The sequence below is a fragment of the Emys orbicularis genome, chromosome 20 (genome assembly GCF_028017835.1).
Source record: "Emys orbicularis isolate rEmyOrb1 chromosome 20, rEmyOrb1.hap1, whole genome shotgun sequence".
NCBI lineage: Eukaryota > Metazoa > Chordata > Testudines > Emydidae > Emys > Emys orbicularis.
This window is the reverse complement of record NC_088702.1, coordinates 3,261,146-3,286,063: the sequence shown is the minus strand read 5'-3', so window position 1 is coordinate 3,286,063 and position 24,918 is coordinate 3,261,146. Positions and strand designations below refer to the sequence as shown.

The window sequence follows — 24,918 nt, the reverse complement described above, 5'->3', positions numbered from 1 at the left end:
GCGCTCTCCTTACAGATGTCTTAACGAAGGCATCTCTTAATAATGGGATTATCATTCAAATCGAATCGGGACGAGCAGATGTGAGGCTGAAATCTCCGCCATGGCCCTCTGTGCTTAGCATATGTAAGCATGAGCCAGTGCGTACTCCCGCCCCGCACTGATTCTCTCGTCAGGGCTTTCTACTTATTATCGTCCGAAATAATGCTAATTAACTGGTTGGCCTGGGTTTTATTTACCCCCTGCCCCCCTTTTTTTAGGGGAAGCAGCTGTAGCACTGTCCTCTATTGGATAGAAATGGAACTGCACATCTGTGTGTCATAGTCCCTATAGGGCTACGGTGAAAAGGAGAGTGAGCTGGCTCCTGTGTGTGTGTGTGTGTGTGTGCCCTCCAGTAGAGGACAGTGGTCTCTGTCTCGCTCTCACACAGAGAGAGAGAGAGCACTGCCCTCTACTGGATGCAATCAGAACTGCACAACCGTGTGTCATAGACCACATACTGCAACAAACAAAATGAGAATGAAATGGCTAATGTGCGTGTGCGTAGAGCATCTGTGTACACATAAAGCACGTTTGTGTGTCTGTGTGTATGAGAGAGACAGAGATCACTGCCCTCTACTGGATTTAATCAGACCTGCATAACTGTGTGTCATAGGCCACAAACTAAAGGAGACTGAGTGGCCATGTGTGCACATGCATGAAACAGAGAGACCTCTCCAGAGCCGGAAGCCTTGAGTTTTAATGCCATGATCCCGAGATGTGTCTTAGATGGTGACTATGGAGTCTGCAGAGCCATAAATTTATGAGTGCCAAATGGGCCCTACTTAGGGGCGTCAGTCTAACCAAATGGGTAGAGCATAGGGCTGGGCCTCAGGAGATGTGGGTTGTATTCCCAGTTCTGCCACTGATCTGATGGGTGACTTTGGACAGCCACTTCCCTGCCCCGTGCCTCAGTTTCCCCGGTGTCTGGTCAATTCTGACTGGGACTTGAGCTATCCAGCACCTAGTGGAGTAGATCTGATCTCAGCTGGGTGCCCCTGTAACCCAAAGTGCACTAATAATAATCGGTGTGTTTGCTGAGACATGCCCTGCGTTAACGGTATCAACAGAGAGCTAGATGGGCATTTTCAAACAAAACGGTTTGTCGTCAGAAAACCCAGATTCATCAAAGCTGAAAAGTTCTATAGGACAGGTTCGGCGCTGATGAAACCTTAGTTGGGAAAAGTTTCTCAGATACAGGGTGGAATTTCTGGTAAGCATGAGCAGCCCCAGAGAAGCCCACCTGAGATACAGGGGACCCAAGTTCAAGCCTCAGGAATGCTAGATTCAAACCAGGGGTTTGTACCTGGGTCTTCCATGCCCGAGGTGAATGCCTGAGCCACCGATTATTGAAATCTCCAAAATATTCATAGGGCAGAAAAATAATTTCCAGCCCAGCTCTAATCAGTACAGCAGGTAAAGATCATGAGTGAAGTTGACGTATTCTAACAAGCCCTGATCACTGTGGATAATAAATCCAATATGGCACCTCGACGAGCCAGGGGCCAAGCGTGGCGTCAGTAACTAGATTTGATTTGATTCAGTATCTCAGATAGAGCGCGCAGCCGGGATTGCTAAAATACACCCTGTCCCCCGCCTCGGGACTGGGATCATGCCAGGTACTTTAGAGCCCCACAACTGGGTTTTCATAAAACCTAATCTGGACAGAAATGGTTTTTAATGACATTTGAAAGCAAATCCATAAAAGCAGGGTGTGCGATTTCTCCCCTCCGTTTAAAATGTAAATACCCCTCTGTGGTATTGCCAGCCTGGGGGAAACCAACTTTGGCGAGGGCATGAGAACTCCAAAGCGAAACTAATCCAGTGACCAAATTCAGAGCCACCTATGGACGTCATGGCTGTGGGCATGCTGCGCCACCCACTCCCAGGACTGCCCAGAAACAGAGCTCGGAGCCTCCTGCTCCTAACGCACCTGCCCCCTCATACCTGAGCTAAAGGAGAATCCCCATTGCATGCAAGCGCTATAGGGGCTAGGACACATGGCTGGGCAGTTCTGAATCCAGGCACCCCAACGCTCAGCTCCCCCATTCTCATCTCTCTCTGATCCCCAGCTTCTCCTGTCTCCATCCTGGTTCCTATTCTCCCCTCCCTCTGCTCCCCAGTCTCCCCCACATACATACCCCAAATCTAAAGGTGAATGCCCACAGGAGAAACTACTATCAGGCATCACCCCTCTTCCACTGCCCTTCCCCCCACAAATAGTGACCCAGATCCTGCCCCCGCCCCAGCATCCCGGAGTAAATCCACAGGCCCCAATTCCCTACTGGTGTAAGCTCCATGGAAGCTCACAGAGCTGGGCTGGTTTACACCAGCTGAGAGCCTGGCCCAGAGACTCAATGGAGTCAGGCTTCGGCCTGGCGTCTGCTCCGAGCACATTCCCTGTGTGACGGGGCCGTGGGAGGCACCCAAACCAGTGGATTCAATTAAAAACCAGCCCGCGTGGCCAGTGCTGGGGGAGAGCAGGCCTCATGCACCCCCCCCAGTCCCTCCCCCAGGGGCTGTGTGGGAACGGGGGGAGCTCCCTGCTCTCTGACTGGCCCCGCACATCCGCCCCTGGCGCCCGCTAACAGGCCGGGAGAGGCCAGGGTGGGGATCTCCTTTCCCATGTGCCCCATGCCCTTCCCTCCTCACAGCTCATCCCTGCCAGCCCGGCCCTCCCACCAGCCTCTCCCGGCCTGGGAGAACAGCGGGGTAATTAGCCATGGCTGGCATGTTCTCCTCCTTCGCAGGACTCCCGGCTTCATCTCGCCTCCCTCACTGCTCCCTTCTCTCCTTTTCCCTTTGTCCTCCTCCCTTCAGGCCCTGTCTGCGCCCTCCCTGCCAATCTGCTGTGCTAAAAGAAAATATGGGAAGGAAAAGGAATTTCAGTACATTCCTCCCTAACCGTGGCTGGCTGCAGAGTAATCAGCAGCGCGGGGGTGGCCCTCTCCCGGCAGCCCTGACCCAGAACCTGGAGGGCTGGTCTGCATTAGCACGCAACTAGTTAAAACAACCAGGGCAGGAAACCTGGCAGCGCAGAGCCGGGCGCTGCTGGAAAGGCAGACGCAGCAGCAGATGCAGGAACAACCCCCAAAAGCCCAAACCCTCCAGCCGGGGAAGAGAAGTCGGTTCAGCTGCTTGGGGAGGGGGGGGGGGGGAGGGGGGGACTCAGCTTTGGGGAGAGTCAGGAGAAAAAGGGAATTGCCGACCCCCAATTGGAAGTGGGATTCTTCTTCACTTCCTGTCCTAAACTCTCCTGTGGTGTTTGCTGTGTGCTTGCAATCAGCCGCTGTGTTCCACCCCAGAGGTGGATGCATCTTAGTGGTGGAGCTGATTTCCTGCTGCCCTGCAAAGAGGGTGCTAAATGCAACCATTTTGACCCTGGTGGCTTTAAAACCCGCTTGGCGCTGGTATAAACAACTGCACGAGGCGCAGGACAACAACGAATCGGGTCCCACAGACTGATTCCCATCTCTCAGCACCTTGGGCCAACAGGTCACCTGGTTCACCATTATTCTAGGAGACGCTTTGCATCAGCTAAGCCACCTTGGTTAGCCACCTCGTCCTGCAGCCAGACACCAAAGCGCCCAGCCCTTTCACTAAAGTGCAGGCAGGTTACAGCAGCCGTTCCCCACTGGAGACCAGTCCCGCCATCGCTCACAAATGACACGAGTTTGCCGCTCTCTCCCTAGCCGCTGGCGTTTGTGAGCCGAGGACACAGAAGGCTCCAGAGGCTCAGACAGATGTTCACATTTAACAAAGACACGATAGACGGAGCCTGATTCAGTGCCCGGACCCCCAAACTCTGCCTCTCTCTAGTCTACATCTGCAGCCCCACAAGTCGATGCTATGCCATAATGGCCTGGGGGCTACTTGCCCTGCAGTCCGCTTTCACGACAATGTAGGCGGGTAAGCGCTTTGGGGCAGGCACCATCTCCTAGTTTCACGATTGTACAGCGCCTAGCGCCCTCAGGGTGCACCCGCAATGCAAATCATAAATAATAACGAGACACCCCCCCCATTAAACGCACCCAGCTCTGGGAGGAGAGCATGCGTCTTATCGCTGGTATTGTGCAAATTCAGGGTTTCTCGGGGGCTGGGGGGGGTGCGTTGTGGGGTGACTCGGCCTGCCCCTCAGGGCGAACGGAAACAGGAAGATGCAAATAAAAGAGCCACTAACTACATCATGACTCCGACGCAGTCATGGCTGTGGAACAAGCCGGCTCTTGCCACTCACACACACACACACACACACACACATACAGGGAATGGAAGCTTTTCTGGATCCCCATGTGTTCCCTAAAGGAGCTCGGGGCACTGTTTGGAGAGACATTTTCTGAAGGCGAGCTAGCTTTTCCTCCAGCCCCGTCCATCCCCCCTCTGCACCCAGCAGGACCTTAGCATCGGGAATTTGCTCAGGGAATCTTTCCCTTGGCACAATCCCCCTCCGTCACCCCTCCTTCCCCTCTGGATTTTGTAAACCCTGCAGAGAAAATATGGAGCTGGAGCAGTTATCTCTCTCTTTCCCTCATGCTCTCTCTCTCTCTCCCTCGCTCTTGCGGTCAAAGCCCAGGGATGATCCTACAAGCCTGGAATTTGAGAAATTTCCTGCCAAGGCTCTCTGGAAGACTAGAGAGGGAAAGGAAACCTAGTAATTAACCCTCGGCTTTCCACTCCTGCCTCCGCTCTGCTGCGGGGGCTTGGGGGAAACCAAGCGGACTGACCAAACAAGAGAGAGGCAGGCGATCCCATGCGGGGTTCAAACTTTAGGGGTGTCGGAAGCTGGGCTTGGGGGAGGGGTTGTCTGCTTCTGCAGAGCCTTTTGTTGCAAGCTGGCTCCTGCAAAGGGCAGGCCGGTTCCTGCTGGCTTCGCCAGGCGCTCAGGCTCAACCCCCTCGGAGCAGGATACCCACAATCAGGGATATATTTTCCAAAGCGCTCCCAGCCCAGCGGGTGCTGAGCCCCTTTGAATAAAGGGCCTTTATTTTGGTGTCTGACTGGGAGCAGAGCTTTGGGAAATCTGGGGCTGATCGTGGGTGAATCTCCTCCCCCTCCCCGACATTATAGTTACACAGACCCACACTAGTATCCATCCCAGTATCTGACGCTCCTTCCGCACAAGACACAATGGCCTCCGCTGACCATTTAGGCTACTAGACCGGGGCTCGGGAGACCAGGTTCAATTTCTTGCTCTGCTGCAAACTCCCTGTGTGACCTCAGTCAAGCCACACTGTGCCTCAGTTTCCCTACCTGTACCACAGGGTAACAGCCCTGCCTCGCAGGGATGTTGAGAGGCTAAATACATTAAACCTTGTGAGCTGCTCAGATACTACGGTAACAGAGGCCAGAGAAGTATCTAAGCACCCACAATAGAGCCGGCGCTGCACAAAACTAGTTCCTCCAGGAACTTGGAGCGACGCAGGCCCTAGCAACGCTGGACTTTTCCGCCTAACACTTTGCCATGGTGCAGCCTCTCCGCTGGGATAGTTCACAGCATCGCCAGGGCCAAGCGTTCCACAACCCAGAGTCCGAGTCCAAAAAAAATCAGGAGATCGGCTTAAAAATCGGGAGATGTTTTCAAGAGGAGAAGTGCTGCCGCCGCAGAGTGAGTGGACCTGGAGGGGGAGGTTCCAGAAGGGAAGTCGTTTGGTGCAACATCTGTAGCTCAGGAGAGCAAGCTGGTGGCCAGGCTGCTCCTGGAGTAATGCAGACCTCTCGGCACACACCACCCTGGCCTCTTTGCACACTCAGTAAAGACCTCTTTCTTACCGCGCTCCCTGCCTAGCCTTGCTAACGAACCATGGTGGGAGCAGTGGGATTCTGAACTCACAGCCCTGCCTGCTGCATCACAGATTAGCGATGACACATGGTGACTGTGCTCAACCGCAGCCTCGGTCTGGCCAGCTTCTCACAGGGGCTGGGTGGGCCGAGCCGGTGATGCTTATAAACCAGGTGACTCAAACCCGGTTATCTCCCCCTCCCCCCCCCACCCCAATCCAGGGCCTCGGAGGAGCAGATTGAAACCTGTTTACAGCTTGTCTGGGACCTAGCTTTGCCCCAGGAAATCCCTAACTTGTCCAAGTCTGTAGCCCGGCTTGGAGACCCCTGTAACACCGGGTCTCCCAGCACAAGGGGGTGACGGCGGGGGGCGCAGCCACATTTGACCCAGCCCGGAGGTTGCCGCCGATCCCAGGCTTGACGAGCCCGTCTGACTGTCTGTCCCTGTGTCTCTCCTCTGCTTCCTGTTCGGCCATGTTTTCATAGAAATGCCACAGCGCCCTGCGAAGGGTCTTCTAAACTTTCCCAGCCATTCAGGGGATGCTGATGAGCATCTGGCTCTCTCCCTCCCTCTCTCTGCTCTGCCTCCATCATCCCAGCCGGTGGTCCTGATCCTGGTTCCTGGCCCACCCCTGGCTCCTTGCTAACACACAGACCCATTTTGTTTCAAGCCTTGACTCAACATCAAAGGCGACTTCCCAGCCCACTCCCCCACCCCATCTCCTCTGCCACAGCTCAGCGCTCCGCCGATCCCTGTAATCTCCCAGGTAGGAATCAAAGCCCCCTGCTTCTCCATTCCCATCTGCAGGATTTGAGTCAAGCAGCCCCCAAAGGCCCCTTAGACAAAGCTGCATCCCCCACCAACTGGGTTTAGGGCCTCCCCCAGCTTCTCCTTTATCTTTACAGGGAGAGGAGTGAGGTGTCTGGGGGGCAACGGGGGAGAAATCCGTGGTGGGGGGGAAAGAGGTTAGAGACAGACCCTGGGGAGACAGAGTGGGGGCTGGGGATCCTGAAAGAGAAAGGGGAGGGAAAGCAAGATCTGAACCAGCGCTCTCTCTCCTCCCTCCCAAGGTAAGGGCAGACGCAGGGTCTCCCAGACAGAGGAACCCCAAGCCACCTCTTGAATTCGCACCCATGTTAGATAATCAAGAGATGGACCTGGAACAAACCTGCCTCCCCAAATGCTCGCAACACCGAATGTCCAGGGCAGCCTGTGGACCGGGCATTTCTGCTCCTGGGCGCACTGGCAGCTGGTGGCAGGGATCGGGCCCCTGAGCAATCTCCTGCCACAACCCACGGGGACGGTGCGGGGGATGGCAGGCAATTCCTGCTGCTACCTGAACTCACTGTCCGATCTCACCTGCACAGAATAACCCTTATTGCACAGAGGGGGAGAGAAAGCGAGGGCTTGTCCACACTACAGGGGCTAGCGTGGCAGACCTCCGGTGCCATAGCTACGCTGGCACAACCATATCGTGCAGATGCAGCCTATGCTGACGGAACGGGTTTTGGAAAACCGCCTCCCCGAGCGACAGGAGTGAGTTTCGACAGAAGCCTTCTGAGCGTTCGGTTGGCGGAGCTCCGGGCTGTGGATTTTGCACGGCCACGTGCGAGCGCTGGAGCTACGTCGACCTAAATTTTAAGCGTAGGCCAGGCCTGAGGCACAAAGACATGCAGCAACTTGCCCGGGCTCATGCAGCAGCTCGGTGGCAGAGCAAAGAATAGAACCCTGGAGTCCTGACGCCACCCGTTCTGTACTCGGCCAGAAAAGCCATGCTTGCTTCTCCCAGGCCGATTCGGTCTGTCCCCCACCCATGGCCAGAGCAGGAACAGCTGTGCGGAAAGCAGAGCACCACAGGACGGGACCATCTTCATGGGGCTGGTTTCGACCAGAGATGCCGAAATGGCATCGATTTGATTTGCATTTAAAAAGGGGACTAGCTGATCTGAAACGCACGAGTGGGACTGCTTACGAGATTGAAGACCGGCAAATTTCACCCAGCCCCCTGGGAAATCCCCATTCCGCTGTTGGAAGCTTTTTTTTACTGTTCATTTGAAATTCACTTGCAAGTAAATAAAACAGAGAGAAGAACTCTGCTCCCCACCTCCAAAGGTTAATGAGGATCAGAGCGGGGGAGTTCAGAGTTCAGAGTTAGGAAAATGCATTCCCCTGGAGCATGGAAACCAGCCCTGCTTTGTTCTTGGGAAGCTTTTGACTAACTGTGACACTGGAAGTTTCATGCCCCCCCCCCAATCTGATAAGTCACAGGGTATTTCATCTCCCTGCAGAGACACCGTCCCCACCAGGTCTGTCAATGGGACTCAAAGCAGCCAACCCCATTAAGTCTGCAAACCTGGGGACCCCGACCCAGGAGGTTCTGATGCCAAAACACCCAGCCACAGACTTCCCAGAGGAAGGACAAATAGCCCCTGCTGGTTCAGATGCTTTGAACTCCCTTTGGGGCTGAGATCGGAGGAATGGCGTGTGGCATATTTCCATTGATTTCAAGGAGCTATGGATTAGGCCCTGACTTTTGTATCGTCCTCTAGTGTCCAGCCCCTGGAAAAGATAAAAGACCTACTACTGCAATCTGCAGCTTGCTGGGGGAGTCCTCCTTTAGCTCAAGTGGGCAGAGCCTGTTTTTGCAGACATGAAGAACACGGATTCTAATCCCCTCTCCCCAAGTCTACATGTTCCTCATTCAGCACCCCTGTCTGACATACCCCAGGGGGGCTGAGAGCAAGGGGCGGGCAGGGAAAGGAGGGAGGACAGAGCCTCCACTCATTCAAGGACTTTATTACTTTGGGGAGGGCGGCTGTGGATGGGGAGGGTGGAGAAAAAAAGGGTCTGGAGCCCTTAACAATGGCAGAGCCAAGAGAACCTGCTGTCTGTTACTTAATTATCTCTGAATGGGTTTGCTCATGCCTTTAAACATTTACTCCGATTGGGTTGCTGCCTGCCATACACACACACACACTTTGCCTATCTCCTTTTCTGTGCTGTTTCTATGGAAACCCCTCCAAGGCATACAACTGCTCTCTGATTTGAAATAAAAGTTTTTTCTCCCCCCCCCCCCCTTCCCCTTTACTACAGTCTGTCTCTCCCTCTCCCTCTTTTCCCCCTTATTTTGATTTCCATTTGGATTATAATCCCCCCCCCCCCCCGTTGCTATGGCAGCATTGGCAACCTGTTACATTCCAGCCTGTGGAAGAAAAGGACAGGGGTCCCCCCCTTTTTCTTTTTAAAGTGTTGGTTTGTTTTCCCAAATACAGCCGGCCAGCGTGATACACGTGGAGGGGCTTGCGTCCCATTGACACTCCTCTTTGCCACCAAGCAGGCATGAATGAGAACGGCCCCCTTCCCGCTTTGGGGCCCCTTTACCCTTGCAAAGGGGCCTCGTGGTCAATGAGAATCAGGCCTGGAGTGGCGGGGAAGGGCGGACAGCCGGACGACAGACAAAGAACAGCCCGCTCTCACTCAGCGGTTCGCTTTGGAGGTGGACAGCGGTGACGAAAACATGGAATTCGGCGCGGCACAGTGGCCTGAATTCTAATTGACACCTAGGCCTCTGGCAGCGTCACACCCGCGTTAAGGCCTCTTTACCCAGCCGGAGCCAGGAAAAGGGGGCTTAACGTGGCTTGGGGTTTCTGGGTTGGATTCTCCCTTGCCCAGCAGCCGTTTACACCAGCGTAGAGTTAATGCAAACTGCTCCTTTTTCTGATCTGCACTGCTGCCGTACTGGCAGAAGTTATCTGGGCAAGGAGCTTACATTACCTATGCTGGGAAAAGTGGAGGGTTATGTTCGTAGGAGACAAAATGAAGCATGACTGTTACACCCTGACAAAAGGTGAGCTTTGCAAGAACTAGTCCAGAGCAGGCCGGAGGGTAGGAGATCCCGGGTCTGAGGCTGAAAGAACTAGGTTGTATCTGTCTGACCCACACACACCAGTTCTGCATTGTTAGAGTTGGCTGAGCTGGCGGAGAGCGGGGGGAGGGGGGCTGGTTTTCCCAACCTGCAAAAAATGTTCCCATCCTGAAGTGGGACGAAAAGTTGAAATCGCAAAAATGTTCATGCTCTGAAAAGACATTCAGCTCAGGCTGATCAAAATGTTTTGTTTTGATCATTTTGAAATGTTTGTTTCGGGTTTCTCAATCATTTTCTATTTTGAATTTAAAAAACCAAACGGGAAGGAGCTGACATTTCAAAGCGGACCGCCATTTCGAATGGGGAAAACCCAGATTTTTCATTTTGAAACTGTTTTGCTAACTTCCAAGCTTTGTGTGTCGGGCCCTCCCTTTTCCCGTGAAAAGTTTCGGTTTAGACAAATCTGCATTTTCTGGCCAAAAAATTAAAAATAAAAATAAATTCCCAACCAGGTCTGGTGTTTGGGATGCTGACGCTGACAGAAAATGCAGTTTCGGGAGCAGGTCGTGACAGTCGCTACTCACTAGGCCACGCTGCCTCTAACCCTGGCCTTGCTGAGAACTTTCCTGGGCAGTTGCCTGCCCTTCTCGGGAAGCAGGCAGGACTGGACCCTCTGAATAGTGGCGGGACAAAGCTAAGGTGGGGGGCTGCTTTCTCAAGGCGGCCTCTCCCCCTTTTTCTTTCCCGCTCACCCACGTTTGTCCAGGCAGCTGGGTAACAGGCCCTGCCTGCCCTGCGCTGGTCCAGCAATCCTTCCCACATCTTCCCTTGGCTCACGTTTCTCTTCCCCCCCATCCCACCCTCCACACACCCAGGCTAGAACTTGAGGGGCCTCTGGCTGCAGGGCCTGGCCCAGGGCCCATCAAACTAATGGCCATCTGCTGATTTCATATATGCATCCGAAGAAGTGGGTTGTAGCCCACGAAAGCTTATGCTCTAATAAATTTGTTAGTCTCTAAGGTGCCACAAGTACTCCTGTTATTTTTGCGGATACAGACTAACACGGCTGCTACTCTGAAACCTGCTGATTTCAAGGAGGCTTTGGATCAAGGGTGTGGATTGGGATCCCTGTTAGCTGCAGCAGCAGTAGTAGAGCCCTTATCTTCTGTGAGCTGCAGCCTGTAGAGGGAGACATGATAGCAGAGAAGGCCGATCTATTACACCTCACCTCTTTCCTCTCCTCCTTTTTTCCTCCATCCCTTCTTCTCGCCTTCCCTCTGTTCTCCCGCCCACTCTCCACTCAGAGCAGGAGGTTATGAAAATGAGCCGTGTGCCCAGGAGACTGTAATTATCTGCTAAGTGTGAAAGCCAGAGTGATTAATTAAGAGATAATAAAAAGAAAAGGAGGCTAGAGAGGGAATAACGGATGCTTTGATGATAAAACCTGAGGTAAGGCAAGCAATTAGGGGAATCTTTATGGAGAGTTAGCTATAATCCCTGAGTTACCAGCACCAAACGCCAGCCAGTGGGGGAGTGGGGGGGCCGCGTGCCGGACAGACGTCGCCTCCTACGGGGATGCAGCCACGGCATGAGGCGGTGCGTATCCATGTGCAAGGGGGCACGAACGAGTGTGTGTTCCTAGGTGGGCGTGTCCCGTGGGGACATCTGTGTACCCATGTGGGACACAGGACACCTGGGTTCCAGTCCGTCCGCTGAGTCAGGAAGAGCAGAACTTGAACCTGGATCCCACCCAGCATCCAACCACCAGGCGCTTGGCTGCCCTGCGGTGGGTCTTTTTCTCCCTCTGGCTTTTCATGAACGATTCCAAAAGGTCCCGGGAAATTCTTCAAAATCTCCAGCATTTTCATAGGATGGGAAAACCGTTTCCCAGCCAGCTTGTGCTCCTGGGTCTTACTCCCCGCTGCAGGAGGGAATGTGGGCTGGTGGTTACAGCATGGGGGTGCCGGAGGAAGCGGCAAGGTTTCTGGGTTCTAGTACTGGTTCTGCCACTGAGTCCCTGGGTGACCTTGGGCAAGACACTTCCCCTCCCCGTGCCTCAGTTTCCCCATCTGTAAATATTTACCCAGCTCCTGGGTAAATTCACTAATGGTTGCAAAGGGCTTTGATCTCCCCAGCTGGCAGGCGCCAGAGAAGGGCAAAGCATTATTAATATTTAAACGGCATTAGAAATCCACCCCTCCGGCTTTCTGCCTGTTCCTGTGCTGTGTGGCACAGCTGTATGTGCGGGGGGCAGGAGGGGGAGCCCAGGGAATCTCACCGCAAGCTGGGGAAGTGGAGAAGTGGATTGCAAGCTGCTAGCTCCCGTGGCACCTCCTCGCACCCGGCTGATCAGCCACGCCCACGACGCGTCGCTGTGCGCTGGCCTCCTCGTTCGCCCGCGCTCCCTCCCTTGACGTGCCCGGGGATAACGATATTTGATGCTACATGGATTTCTACTCTGGGAAAGTCACGTTTCCCCAGGCCTCGGCCCAGGGGGAACCTCCTAGCACCGCTCACAACCCGACAGGAGCCTCTGGGCCTGGCACTTCTACTCCCCCTGCTTCCCACCGCCCCCGTGCCTTGCACGGCAGGCCTGCAGATGCCCACGGCTTGCTAGCTGCTTCCCCGCCAGGCTGCATGGCGCATGGGAGCCAGCGGTGGCTTTTTGCTGCACGCCAATCTTGATCTCCCCGGGCGCAACCCAGGGAATAGGCTGGGACAACCAGGGAGCAACAGGGGGCTTGATTTGGAGGGAACAGGGAGGGGACCCCAAAGCTGCTAACTCCACTGCTCTCTGTTTGCTGCGTCCCCCACCTCCGTGTTGGGATTCAGCCTCCAGAACAAGGGAGATACGCCAGAACCCAGGAATCCGGGCTCCTCTGCTGACGCCCATTATCCTAGGCTGGGCGGGACCCAAAGTGCAGTTAGCGGCACCAGCCGGGGCAGGATTTGGGTGACAACAGGCACTGCAGGCTGGGATCTAGAGCCAGAGAGGATCACAGGGGCGGTCTGCCTCCAGCAGCCTCAGCAAAGAATCACCTTTGTATTCACCACAGCCCAGTCCTGTCCCCTCCGGGGCTGCGGGGCCAAAGCCCCTGGAACTCCTGAGATGCCAGCATTTGTTCTGACCTTCCCTCACAAACGGCTCCGGGGCTCAGGCCGGCTATAACGCCGACCACCCCCTGCGTTCGCTGCAGAATCGGGGCAAGGACTCTGGGTCTCTTAGGAAGTTGGAGCTCTTCGCCTGGCGGGCTGTTATAGCAATTCCCACCTTTGCTTAGCAAGGACTCCCCCGAAATGGTATCAGCAAGTCTATGCTGAAAAGAGGTCTAGCACTGGAGCTAGCAGGGAATCTCCCCTAGCTGGTAGCACTATAGGGCTTATGACACATAGGGGGACATTTCAGATTCCTTCCAATAGAGGGTGGCACACGCACATGCCCCACACACACACACTTCCCCACAATCGGTCTCCTTTCTACTGATGAAACTGGGTCTCCAAGGCGACTTTGTTTCTTTCCCTGCCCTCTCAGCCAAAAGGAATCGTAGGCGGAGATCACAGCCCTGCAGGAGAGGCTGCAAAGCCACCCGCTGGACTGACAACAGGGCCTAATGACGGAGAGAGCAAGAGCGCCCCAAGCGAGCCAATGCCCGCAGCGATAGCCTAGGAGAGCGAGCTAGAGGGCAAGCCCAGGCAAACGCATGCGCCAGCCCAGGGAGGCGAGCGCAAGGGAGGAAGAGCACCGGACTGGGGGAACAAGAGGTCGAGTGACAGGACCCTGCCAGGGAAGCGAGCGAGCAAGAGCACTGGGGCAGGGGAGCGAGCGAGGGCCGGAGCCCCCGAGCGCACCCTTGCTGCCGGGAACTACAGTGGCCTCACCCCGGAGAGCTGGCTAGCTCCAACCCCCCCGCCGGGATTTAAGCCCTTTAATCCCAGCGTGCCCCGGCTGGTCTCACTCAGGGTCCCAATTTCCTAAGTGGCTTTGAGTGCAGGGGCTGGGAGGGGCTGAGTGCTGGGGATGTGGGTGGGAAAGGAGGCTCCCTGGGATATTAAAATGGGCAGGAGAGCAAGAAATCTCGGACTCAAGGCAGGGGATGGAATTTGCTGGGTCAGCCCCCACACAGCCATGGTGACACGCTGTCCATTAGCTCTAATCCTCCCTTCCAGAACAGGGCCAGCACTGAGCCATCCCGGCTGCTCCGAGTCCCCCCGTCCCCGCCTGCCACTTCCGAGCCACCAGTCCGTTCCCCGGCGAAAGGGTTGCTGTAACAGAAGGGGGCCATTGCAGCTGGTATCCGGCCTCCTGTGCCCTATGGAGTAAGGGCAATCTCACGACCCCAACATGCTTTGCAAAGTACGCGCTGCATGCTGGGATTGCTTCTCCCACCTCTGAAAGGCAGCCACCTCTGGGGTAAGATGCAGCAGCTGGTTAACAGCACAAAGCAACGCTGTCCAGGGATCAATCACCCAGCCCTGAAAGACAGCCACCTCTGGGGTGGAGCGCAGCAGCTTTTTAAAAGCATGAAGCCATGCTGCAGGGGGATTGCTCTCCCACCGCTGAAAGGCAGCCACCTCTGGTGTGGAGCGCAGCAGCGATTTCACAGCCACGCAAGAACAATCAACTTGTGCCTTGACACGCGAGGGTGGAGGACCCTTTGAATGGTTCAACCCTGCTCCCGTTGAAATCAATGGCATAATCTGCACTGGCTTTAACGGCGCAACATCGCTCATTTGCAACAGTGCAAAGATGATGCAAAACCCTAGTGTGCTGGGGGGCAGCATTTCCCACCTGCATACGACGGTGCAAGAGGATCAGGGGAGGCTGCGTCTGCTGGAATCCAAAGAACCCGTTAACTGGACTTGGCTTGTTCAGAGGGCCAGTGCGGAAGCCCAAGGGTTGGGGCTGGCCGAGAGCTGTCGGGCTGAAGGCCCCAATGCCCTGAGGAACAAGGCAGGGGGCTAACACCATGCACTTGCTCTGAGTCCTGACCAGACAGCCGCAGCAGGATCTGGGAACCCTATAGAAGCCCTGGAGCTTGGGATGGAGGGGGAGGGAAGCATCCCATGGGGAGAGAGCTGGGGAAGGGGGTGTTGTCGGCAGGGGGGCAGGCGACAGCTTCAGGGTGGAAACCCTGCGGTGCTCGGAGGTTCCATGGGCGGGTGTCTTCAGCCCCAGAGCAGGGGGAATCTCGCCCCTTTCAGCCCAGTTTTGCTTGGGGGAGGTTGGTTTTTTTCACTTGGCTTGTTGGAACGCAAAGCACGATCCTTCGGGGAGCCGAACGGAGCACAGCTCAAGGGAGTGTGGGGAGAGGGTGGCAGCAGGCAGCGGGGGCTACTTGGAGGTCGCCCTCTAGTGGCTGCCCACGGACAGGATAAGGGGCCTGCTACCGCTGCTAGCTGAGGGAGCGCACCCTTAACTCAAATGGGCAAGCCCTGTGTTTTTGGACTGTGAGGCTGCGGGCTCTAACCCTGCCCTCCCAGGAGTCGGGGAGAATTGTCTCTACAGCAAGTGGATTTTGTTACCATCAGCTGCTGGCTTTCCTACCCAAGAGTCACTTGCAACCAGGACGCTGGGCCCGGCCGGACGGCGGCAGGCCGGTGGAGTGTGCGAAAGGCAGGGCTAGCAATGGGTTCTCAGGGACCAGCCACTCCGCTGAGCTCTCTGTGGGGAAGGCAGTGTTGTCTAGAGGTTTAAGAACGAGACTGAGCGGCCAGGATGCCCGAGCTCCATCCCCAGCTCTGGGGCTTAGTAATCGGAGCAAGGGCCTGGGAGCCAGGACTCCTGGGTTCCATTTCTAGCTCCACCACTGGCCTGCCGTGTGACCTGGAGCAAATCACTCCCCGACTGCATGCCTCACTTTCCCCACCTGGAAAATGCAGGTGATCGTACCAGCCCCTGCCCTACATGGCTGGAGAGGAGGATTGATCAGCTGCGGTGTGCAGGGAGATCCCCCAGTCCAAGGCACTGATATTATCGTGGATGGGCCCAATGCCCATTGATCCCCAGGGACAGTTTGCATTTGCAGTGAGACACGGGCCTGAGCCGCTGGAATGGAACAACGCGGAGGGAGCTGGGCCCCATCACTCATTTCCCCAAGCAGAGGGATCCTCCCAGAAGTGCTTGTCTGGCCAGCCCTGCCTCTCATCTCCCCTCCCCTCCCCTCGGCTCCACTAACCCTGCTTTGCTTTGCCGGTGCCCAGCCTGCCTGGAGTCCGGCTTGTGCCCGGTTTCTGGAGGGGCTTCCCCTTTCACAGCCACGCCCATGTGACCCCCAACTGCCCGTACCATCCCCCGCACAAGGGTCTAGGGATCTGGGCTTTGCCACCTCTGCACAAGGTAGCACAGCCTAGTGGACAGGTGCTCATCTGGGTCCCAGAAAACCTAGGTCTATTCCCAGCTACGCCCGGGGCCAGCACATCCTCCCCAGGGAATCCAGCTCTCCTGCAGCCCCCCCATTTCCCTCCTGCTGCTTTCAGAGCCCGGGCACGGCAACGACTGCCTGCAGTGGAGGGAATTGATCTGGAAAGGCAGACGGGCCCATGGTTCCAGCCGGGTGGCGTGTCACATTTGCGCGGGGGCGGGGGGAGAAAGGCCTGCCGTGGGTCAGCCGCAGAGGGGGAGGAGAAGAGGCTGCTGGGGGTGGGAGTCAGAGACACGGGGGTTACGTTCCAGAGCTGCCAGCGGAACCGGGCTGGAGTCCCCGGCCAGGAGTCAGTTCAGGTTATTGGGGCTGGACAGGACAGCAGGAAGCTATAAACCAGCCCTGGGGCCGCTCACACATAGAGGACAAGACAAGGGGACCAAACCCTTCATCCTCCTCCGCTTTCTCTGCTGCGTTGGGCAGAGGGATGGGGGAAATGGGAGTTGTGGAGCTGAACAGCGACGTCCTGGTGGTAGGGGGCCGAGGAGCAGCCCAGCCAGCCCCTGCCAAGCCGCCAGGAGACGGAGAGATGGGAACGTTTGCAGCCTGCGTGCCCCATAAGTGGGCCACCCCAGGGAGAGGGGCTGGGCTGTGGGGCATCGCTTTCCCCCTACACACACCAGGAAATCGACACTGGGCATGACAAGATGCCCCTTTAACCCTCACACCACCAGCAGGCTAGGACGATGGGGATATGGAGAGAGCGAGCAGACAGACGGACACGCACAGGGCCACCCCTCCACCCCGCATTGTATTCCTCCAGTCCCTAAAGACTTCAACATCCGGGGGGGCTCTCCCTCCTCAACCCCGTGCTGGCCCCCACGCTGGGTAAGGGAAGCCATTTGCCCCAGCACAGAGTTTCCCCTATAACCACCCCCCCCGATGCCGGCTGCTCCCCCAACTGCCCCGTGGAGCCGGCAGGCCAGGCTTTGGGGAGCCCCTGGAGGCCAGGGCGGCTGGCAGGGAAGTGGCACAGGCAGCAGCCGGCATGCGTGGGTGAGTGAGGGGGGCCGCCGGGCGTCGAGTTTTTACACAGCACTAATAAATCTGCAGTCAAACCACTATTACCGCCCGCGCAGCGCTGACAATATTTACCTGCCGCTCGCCGGGGGGCGGCTGGCACGGAGGGGGGGAAGGGAGCCGGCGACGCAGCAGCCACGCACACGGGGGGCCGAAACCCAGACCTGCCAGAGCTCTCCGCAGGCACGGAGTCTACACAGGTCTGAAACCACGTCCTGCCAGCTCCTTGCCTGCTTCCCCGGGGGAGAGACTATCTATCTGCACTTCTGCCCGCTGTCTGTCTGTCTGCACCTCCACCCCGTCCATTCATCCATCCATCCGCACCCCCACCCCTCTGTCCACCCGTCCCTCCGCACTCCCACCCCTCTGTCCATCCGCACCCTCACCCCTCTGTCCGTCCATCCATCCCTCCGCACCTCCACCCCTCTGTCCGTCCATCCTCCATACGTCCCCCCACCCCTCTGTCCGTCCATCCATCCTCACCTCCACCCCTCTGTCCACCCATCCATCCCTCTGCACCCCCACCCCTCTGTCCACCCGTCCCTCCGCACCCCCACACCTCTGTCCGTCCAACCTCCATACGTCCCCCCACCCCTCTGTCCGTCCATCCATCCTCACCCCCACCCCTCTGTCCATCCGTCCATCCACACTCCCACCCCTCTGTCCATCTGTCCATCCATCTGCACCCCCACCCCTCTGTCCATCTGTCTATCCATCCCCATAAATACCCCTCTATCTAACAACATATATAGATTCTTATACTGCCCTCCGCACTGTAATATCTGATCCATCCCTATATATACCCCTTTAATTATCCATTCCTAGGAACACCCCTCCATCTAACCAGCCAGCCATCCCGCTCCATCCATCACAATACACACTACCCCATAGATACCCCTCTTCTAACCATCCAGCCATCCACCCCCCCACATGTGTATCTATCTATCCCCATCCACCCTCTCTCTCTATCAATCTATCCCCATCCACCCATCTATCTAGCTATCCCCATACACCCCGTCTATCTATCTATCTATCTATCTATCTAAACGGACTGAATAATGAAAATATTATTCACCAGTAATGTACTCACTAGCTGATGAAAACAGTTAGCTGAATAAACAACAAGATAAATAGAATTTATCCACCTCTTTCTTTCTCTCTCACTCTCGGTGGCCAAGGATCTACCCCGGTATGTTCCAGTCCTAGCGATTCTGTCCTAATTGAGGCCAGGGACGGCGCCCTGGTCCCTGCTCTGGGAAGCCAGGTCTGGGGTCATGAAAGATGGGATGGGGATTAAAGGCACAGGAACACGTTTGTTCACTGGGACTGGAGGAGAAGGCAAACCCCACGCTGAATGGGAGTGTGAGCTCTTTGTAACCTTTCCCTTCTCGGGTATCTGTGGCAGGGGATCACAAACCTTGACTAAGACCTCACAGCCCCCCCGAGGTGGGTTTATCACTATTTCACAGACAGCCCAGAGGCTGCCCTGTAAATGCAAGGAAAGCAGGCCAGACAGACACATAGCAAACCAGAAAAGGGACCCAGGAGTCCTGACACCAGACCACCCTGCACTACCCACTAGACTCCACTCCCTTCCCAGAGCTGGGGATAGAACCCAGGAGTCCTGTACTCCCAATTCCTCCTCCCCCTTGCAGGATGTGAAGTGCCCGGGTGGTGACACATGACAAAGGATCTGTGACCAGTTTACTATAGCTCGCCCTGTTGCATGGCAGCACTCCCTCTTCCTTCTGTCTAGCTGCCATCTGGGGTGCAGGATCAAAGCATTTTATGCATGTGTTTCTGGTAGGGGGAGGGATTTGGGAAGCACATTCCCCCCCAACCGATATTTCCAGGCAATATGAAGCACACTCCTCCTCTCTACCTCCCCGTATACCCCCTCCTTACAAAACTCTGCCCTAGCCACTTCCCAGCCCCATGGGTTGACACCCCCCACCTCCCGAAGCACACACACGTCTCCTGATTAGCTGTAGTCTTTGCTGTTGCAATTTTGCTGCTCTTCCCCGAAAGGAAGGGAAGGGGGGGGGGACCCACACAGAGAGAAAGGGATAAAGAATCACCCGGAAAATGAATAAATATTTCAATTTGAGGCACAATCACAGCGAGTGATTGAAATGGGGGGAAGAATAATGGGTTTCATTTAGATAAGATACAGAAAATTATTTAGTGAGAAATGAAGAATGATGAAACCCATTCAACATCTTTGTGTGTGTGTGTGCGTGAGCTCAAACCACATGAATGGCACAGATTCCCCCCCCCCCCCCCGTCCTTTCTCCCGCCCCAATACTCCAGCACTTCCCCCCCCCCCATTTCTCCATCTATCAAGCTCATTTATATAAATCTCCGGGGGGGGGGGGGGACCACAGTTTTCCCAATCACTCTGCAACCCCCAATCCCTGCTCCGTTTCTCCCCGATAACAACCCTGAAGGAAACCCCCTCCTGCCCCAGACCAACCCATCCAAACAGCTTCCGAAGGAGGAGGTAGTCGGCAAGAGAAAGAAACTTACAAGAATCCCCATGCACACCCCGCAAACCCTGGAAAAATAACCCAAGTGGCTCCCCTGGTGTCATGCAGAGCCGTGGGGAGCAGGGAGAAAAACGGGGGGTGGAGGGGCGTTAATTCGAAAGGGAATCAAAACAGATCCCCAAGCCTCCTCTTTCCCAGAATCCTGCTTCCTAAATCGCCAGCCCTGCTTAGCCATTCGCCTCCCCGAGGGGTATGCTTCCCTGCCACCCTCTGGATCAAACCCTCCACAGGAGTAAATCCGATTCAGCCCATTTGCCCCCCTCACGCTGGTTTCCAAGAGTTATATTTATAAAAAGGGAAATATTTCTGCTCTCTCTCTCTCTCCTGCAACCGTCTCCCCCCCCCCCCCCCGCCACCTTCCCTCCAATTAAATCCACATGTCACAGTTTGGGGGGGGAAACTGTAGCTTTTGTTCCTTCGATTGAAGTAAAGACCCATGGTGGTTCCCGGAGTCTTGCAACGGGGGTGGGGGTGGAGGATGAGTCGTATTTATCCTGCCCTGACCGCCCCCCCCACCCCCCGGCCTGATCTTTCAGTGTAAGAGGCTTTTTCCCCCCCCTTTAAACCCCTGTTTGTCTCATTTTCTTCCCAGCATCTTAGCAACGCTCCCCCCCACCCCTTTTTAAATGAATGCTGTAGCAGGAGGGACCTGCAGGCATTGGAGGCCTCTATCCAGAGCACAGGGACGCTGGCAGGGCCAGGGCCCTTTGCAAACTGGCCCCCACAGGTGTTTCATCCCCCTCCAGCCCCGCACTGGAGTTCAGGCTCCCATGCCCCCTTCGGTGGAGGCTATTTCGCCCCAAGAGGAGGTGGTGGTCCCGCAACACAGGCCCCCAGAACCAGCCAACTCACGTGCCCGCCAAGCAGCCAGCAGCTGGGAAGGAGGCAGCCTGACCAGCTTTGCCTTTGAGGCACTAGCCTGGAACTTGGGCGAGCAGAGCTCTGTCCCTGGCTCGGCCACTGACTGCCTGCTGGCCTTTGGGCAAGTCTCTCTAGGCCTCAGTTTGCCCCCTCTGTAAAATGGGCCTAAGGGTCTTGTCCTATTTGGACTGTGAGCACTTGGGGCAGGGACCGTCTCTCCTGCCTCTGTGCAGCGCCTGGCACAACCGGCCCACTGAGTGGGACCGCACGACAAACAGCAATAACACCTTCCGGGCAAGATCAGAACAGGGGACGTGTTCCCCCCACCCACCCTGGCAGGGCTTGGATTTCTTACTTTCCAGGGGGAGCCCAGGGCCCTCCATTTCTTTGAGACGCAGCTCAGCTCTCTGTCTGCAAGGAAGGACCAGACCTGAATCTTCTAGCTCTACAGGTCCCTGCGACCAGATAGATAAACAACCCCCAGCAGCCTTATCTGCCAGAAATCTCCAGGCTCAGGCATTCCTGGGGGAGCGGAGACATCTGCAGAAGGAGGCTGAGTTGCTCCTTTAGCCGAGGGAATCTTTCCCTTTCCGCCTCTACCACACACACCCCAGCTCCCCTGCCCCACACACAACCCTGCCCCTGGGGAGAGATCCCACCACACACCCCAGCTCCCCTGCCCCACATACAACCCTGCCCCTAGGGAGAGATCCCACCACACACCCCAGCTCCCCTGCCCCACACACAACCCTGCCCCTGAGGAGAGATCCCACCACACACCCCAGCTCCCCTGCCCCACACACAACCCTGCCCCTGGGGAGAGATCCCACCACACACCCCAGCTCCCCTGCCCCACATACAACCCTGCCCCTAGGGAGAGATCCCACCACACACCCCAGCTCCCCTGCCCCACACACAACCCTGCCCCTGAGGAGAGATCCCACCACACACCCCAGCTCCCCTGCCCCACACACAACCCTGCCCCTGGGGAGAGATCCCACCACACACCCCAGCTCCCCTGCCCCACATACAACCCTGCCCCTAGGGAGAGATCCCACCACACACCCCAGCTCCCCTGCCCCACACACAACCCTGCCCCTGGGGAGAGATCCCACCACACACCCCAGCTCCCCTGCCCCACATACAACCCTGCCCCTAGGGAGAGATCCCACCACACACCCCAGCTCCCCTGCCCCACACACAACCCTGCCCCTGAGGAGAGATCCCACCACACACCCCAGCTCCCCTGCCCCACACACAACCCTGCCCCTGGGGAGAGATCCCACCACACACCCCAGCTCCCCTGCCCCACATACAACCCTGCCCCTAGGGAGAGATCCCACCACACACCCCAGCTCCCCTGCCCCACACACAACCCTGCCCCTGGGGAGAGATCCCACCACACACCCCCAGCTCCCCTGCCCCACACACAACCCTGCCCCTGGGGAGAGATCCCACCACACACCCCAGCTCCCCTGCCCCACACACAACCCTGCCCCTGGGGAGAGATCCCACCACACACCCCAGCTCCCCTGCCCCCCACACAACCCTGCCCCTGGGGAGAGATCCCACCACACACCCCCAGCTCCCCTGCCCCACACACAACCCTGCCCCTGGGGAGAGATCCCACCACACCCCCCCAGCTCTCCTGCCCCACACACAACCCTGCCTCTGGGGAGAGATACCACCACCACCACCACCCCAGCTCCCCTGCCCCACACACAACCCTGCCCCTGGGGAGAGATCCCACCACACACACCCCAGCTCCCCTGCCCCACACATCTCGCTTGGAGTCACAGACAAGACGCCCCTGCTCCAAACACAAATTCCCCTTTTTTCCCCTTTGCTGCGACATCAGCACAAGGCATCCCAGGAAGGGTCCCAGTCCGGATCGAGGAGGGGGCACCCGGGACTCCAGTCCAGCTAGCCCCCCCCCCCTGGCTTCCCGCAAGTGGGCACAGAGCAAGGTTTAATGCTAACTCCCAGGCTTCCCAGACAGGGAATGCTCCTTCCACCAGGAGAGCCCCAGCTGTTCTCCAGCCAGCGGTTTGGCCTGGGAGCCGCTCCCCAGCGTGTGTGGAGGGGGGCGATTCCCGAGAAAGCAGCCCCCCCCCCATGCACCCCGCGAGGGGCTAACCCCGCAGAACTTGTACAAACACGGTTCGGACCCCCCCCCCCCCTTTATAACTTGAAATCGCAGCCTCTCCCCTGCCCTTCCCCCCACATTCCCCCGTCCCGCTCTCTCCTCCCCCTCCTTGGCATCCGTGTGACTCTCCTCTCTGCCATTCCTCCCTTTCTTCCTTCACTTTCCCCCTTCAGCCTTCCGGGCCCCCCCTCCCCGCTCTTTTGGCCACAAAACTTTTCTCTGAGCAACACAAATACATAAATAAAAGGGCAACAGCCAAGGCTACCCACCAGTGTTACACCGGGGGGGGGGCAGGACTGGAAGCGGCTCCCCCTTAACCCCCCCCCCAGCTTTAGATCCAAGAAGATGCATTTCCCCCTCCCCCCCGATTTCCCATGAAAGAAGTAGGGTTGGGGGGAGGGCTACCGACCCCCCCCCCAATCAGGAGCCGTTCCAGCGAAGCCACTGAAGTTACACCAGGATCAGGCCCCGCTGCTGCGTTTGCAGAAGGAATTGGGGGGTATTTTAGTGGGGTTCGGGGGGGGGATCTTTCCATCTCGCCCCCCTCCCGCGCTCCTTCTGCCCTCGCCCATCCTCCCACGAACAACTTGCAAACTCGCCCCCCCCCCCGCGCGCGCGGACACAAAAGAGGTGGGGGCGCGGGGCCCCCCCTTACCTTGGCACTGCGTGTCAGTCAGAGTCACAACCCAGAGGAGAAAGAGCCGCAGATTCCGCATGCTCCTGCCTTTGGCCCGGGAGCTGTGGGGGGGATGCGGGGGGCAGGGGGGGGATCAGGGGGTCCGGTGCGCGGAGCTGGGGGGCGGGGGGGGGTCTCTCGCCTTCTCCGCGCCCTGCCCGGCTTCAGCGCCGCTGCCAAACCATTTCCACGGCTCCGGCGCAAGGGGCCCTCCGGCTGGCTCGCTCCGGGCTCGCTCTGCCTGGCGCTCCGGAGTGGTGGCGCTGGATGGAGCGAGGGGATGGAGCGAGGCGGGGAAGGAACCACTGGGAGCGAGCGGGGGAGGGGGGCCGAGGAGCTGGCCGGGCCGGGGGGGCTCTCAGAACAACCCACCAGCAACTTGGGCCAAGGGGAGGGGGGGGGGGATTGTGGACGGAGGCAGAGGGTGATGGACGGGGGGGAGATCCTGGACATGGGGGAGGGGATCATAGAAGTGTGTGTGTGGGGGGGTATTTTTGACATGGGGGGGCAGATTCTCGGCAGAGGATGATTGACTGGGGGGGGGGTCCTGGACAGGGAGTTTTTGACATGGGGGGCAGATTCTGGGCACAGAGGGTAATTGACTTCGGGAGGAAATCCAGGACATGGGGAGGGGATCATAGAGGTGGGGGGTATTTTTTACAGGGGGGGCAGAGGCACAGAGGGTAATTGACTTGGGGAGGAAATCCAGGACATGGGGAGGGGATCATAGAGGCGGGGGGTATTTTTTACAGGGGGAGCAGAGGCACAGAGGGTGATTGATTGGGGGGGGGGGAGAAATTCAGGCTATGGAGAGTAAATTCTTGACATGGGGAGGGGATCATAGAGCTGTTGGGGGGGACAGATTTTTGACATGGGGGTCAGATTCTGGACAGGGACAGAGGATAACTGACTTTTGGGGGGGCAGGGGGAATCCTGGTGGGGGAGGAAAATCTTGACATGGGGGAGGGGATCATAGAGATGTCTGTGTGTAGGGGGGAGTTTTTTGAACACGGGGCAGAGTCTGAACAGAGACAGAAGATGTTGCAGGGGGAGGGAAGATCCTGGATTGGGGAGGGGTCCTAGAGGGAGGGGGAATCCTGCAAATGGGATGGGGTGGGCAGAACTTGGGCAGGGAGTGGGATCCCTGATGCAGAGGTGGGATCTTTGAGAGGAGGGGTGAATTCTGGAGGTGGGGGATCCTGGACGTGGGGGGGGGGAATCTTCGAATCAGCAGGGGGGATCCTTGATGGGGGGGAGGCTTTGATGGGGTGGGGGAGGGGATCCTGGATGTGTGTTGGGGGGATTCTTGACAGAAGGGAAATGTGTGTGTGTGGGGGGGGGGGGGATCCTGGACATGGGGGCTAGGGAATTCTGCACTGAGGGGTGGGAAGAGGAGATGGGGGGGTGTCAGACTTTCATCTTGGCTCAGCCAGCCCCTCCCCCACTCTGCACTCCCCCATTCACCCTGTTCCCTGCAGAGCAATGGAAGTCCCTTGAACCCCCATTTTCTTGCACATGAAAACTGGCCCCCTCTCCCAGCCTCTCTAGCTCCAGCCCAGTCCTTCCT

The 24,918-nt window shown here is 57.1% G+C and overlaps 1 protein-coding gene across 1 annotated transcript in view; it reads right to left on the bottom strand.

Moving 5' to 3' along the window:
* KIRREL1 (kirre like nephrin family adhesion molecule 1) overlaps nt 1–23,391 on the bottom strand; it is a 79,898-nt gene extending 56,507 nt beyond the window's left edge. Inside the window, exon 1 of the mRNA XM_065420277.1 lies at nt 23,331–23,391. Within this exon, the coding sequence (XP_065276349.1) occupies nt 23,331–23,391 (61 nt within the window). The remainder of the gene's footprint in view (nt 1–23,330) is intronic.
* Nucleotides 23,392–24,918: the final 1,527 nt, after the last annotated feature.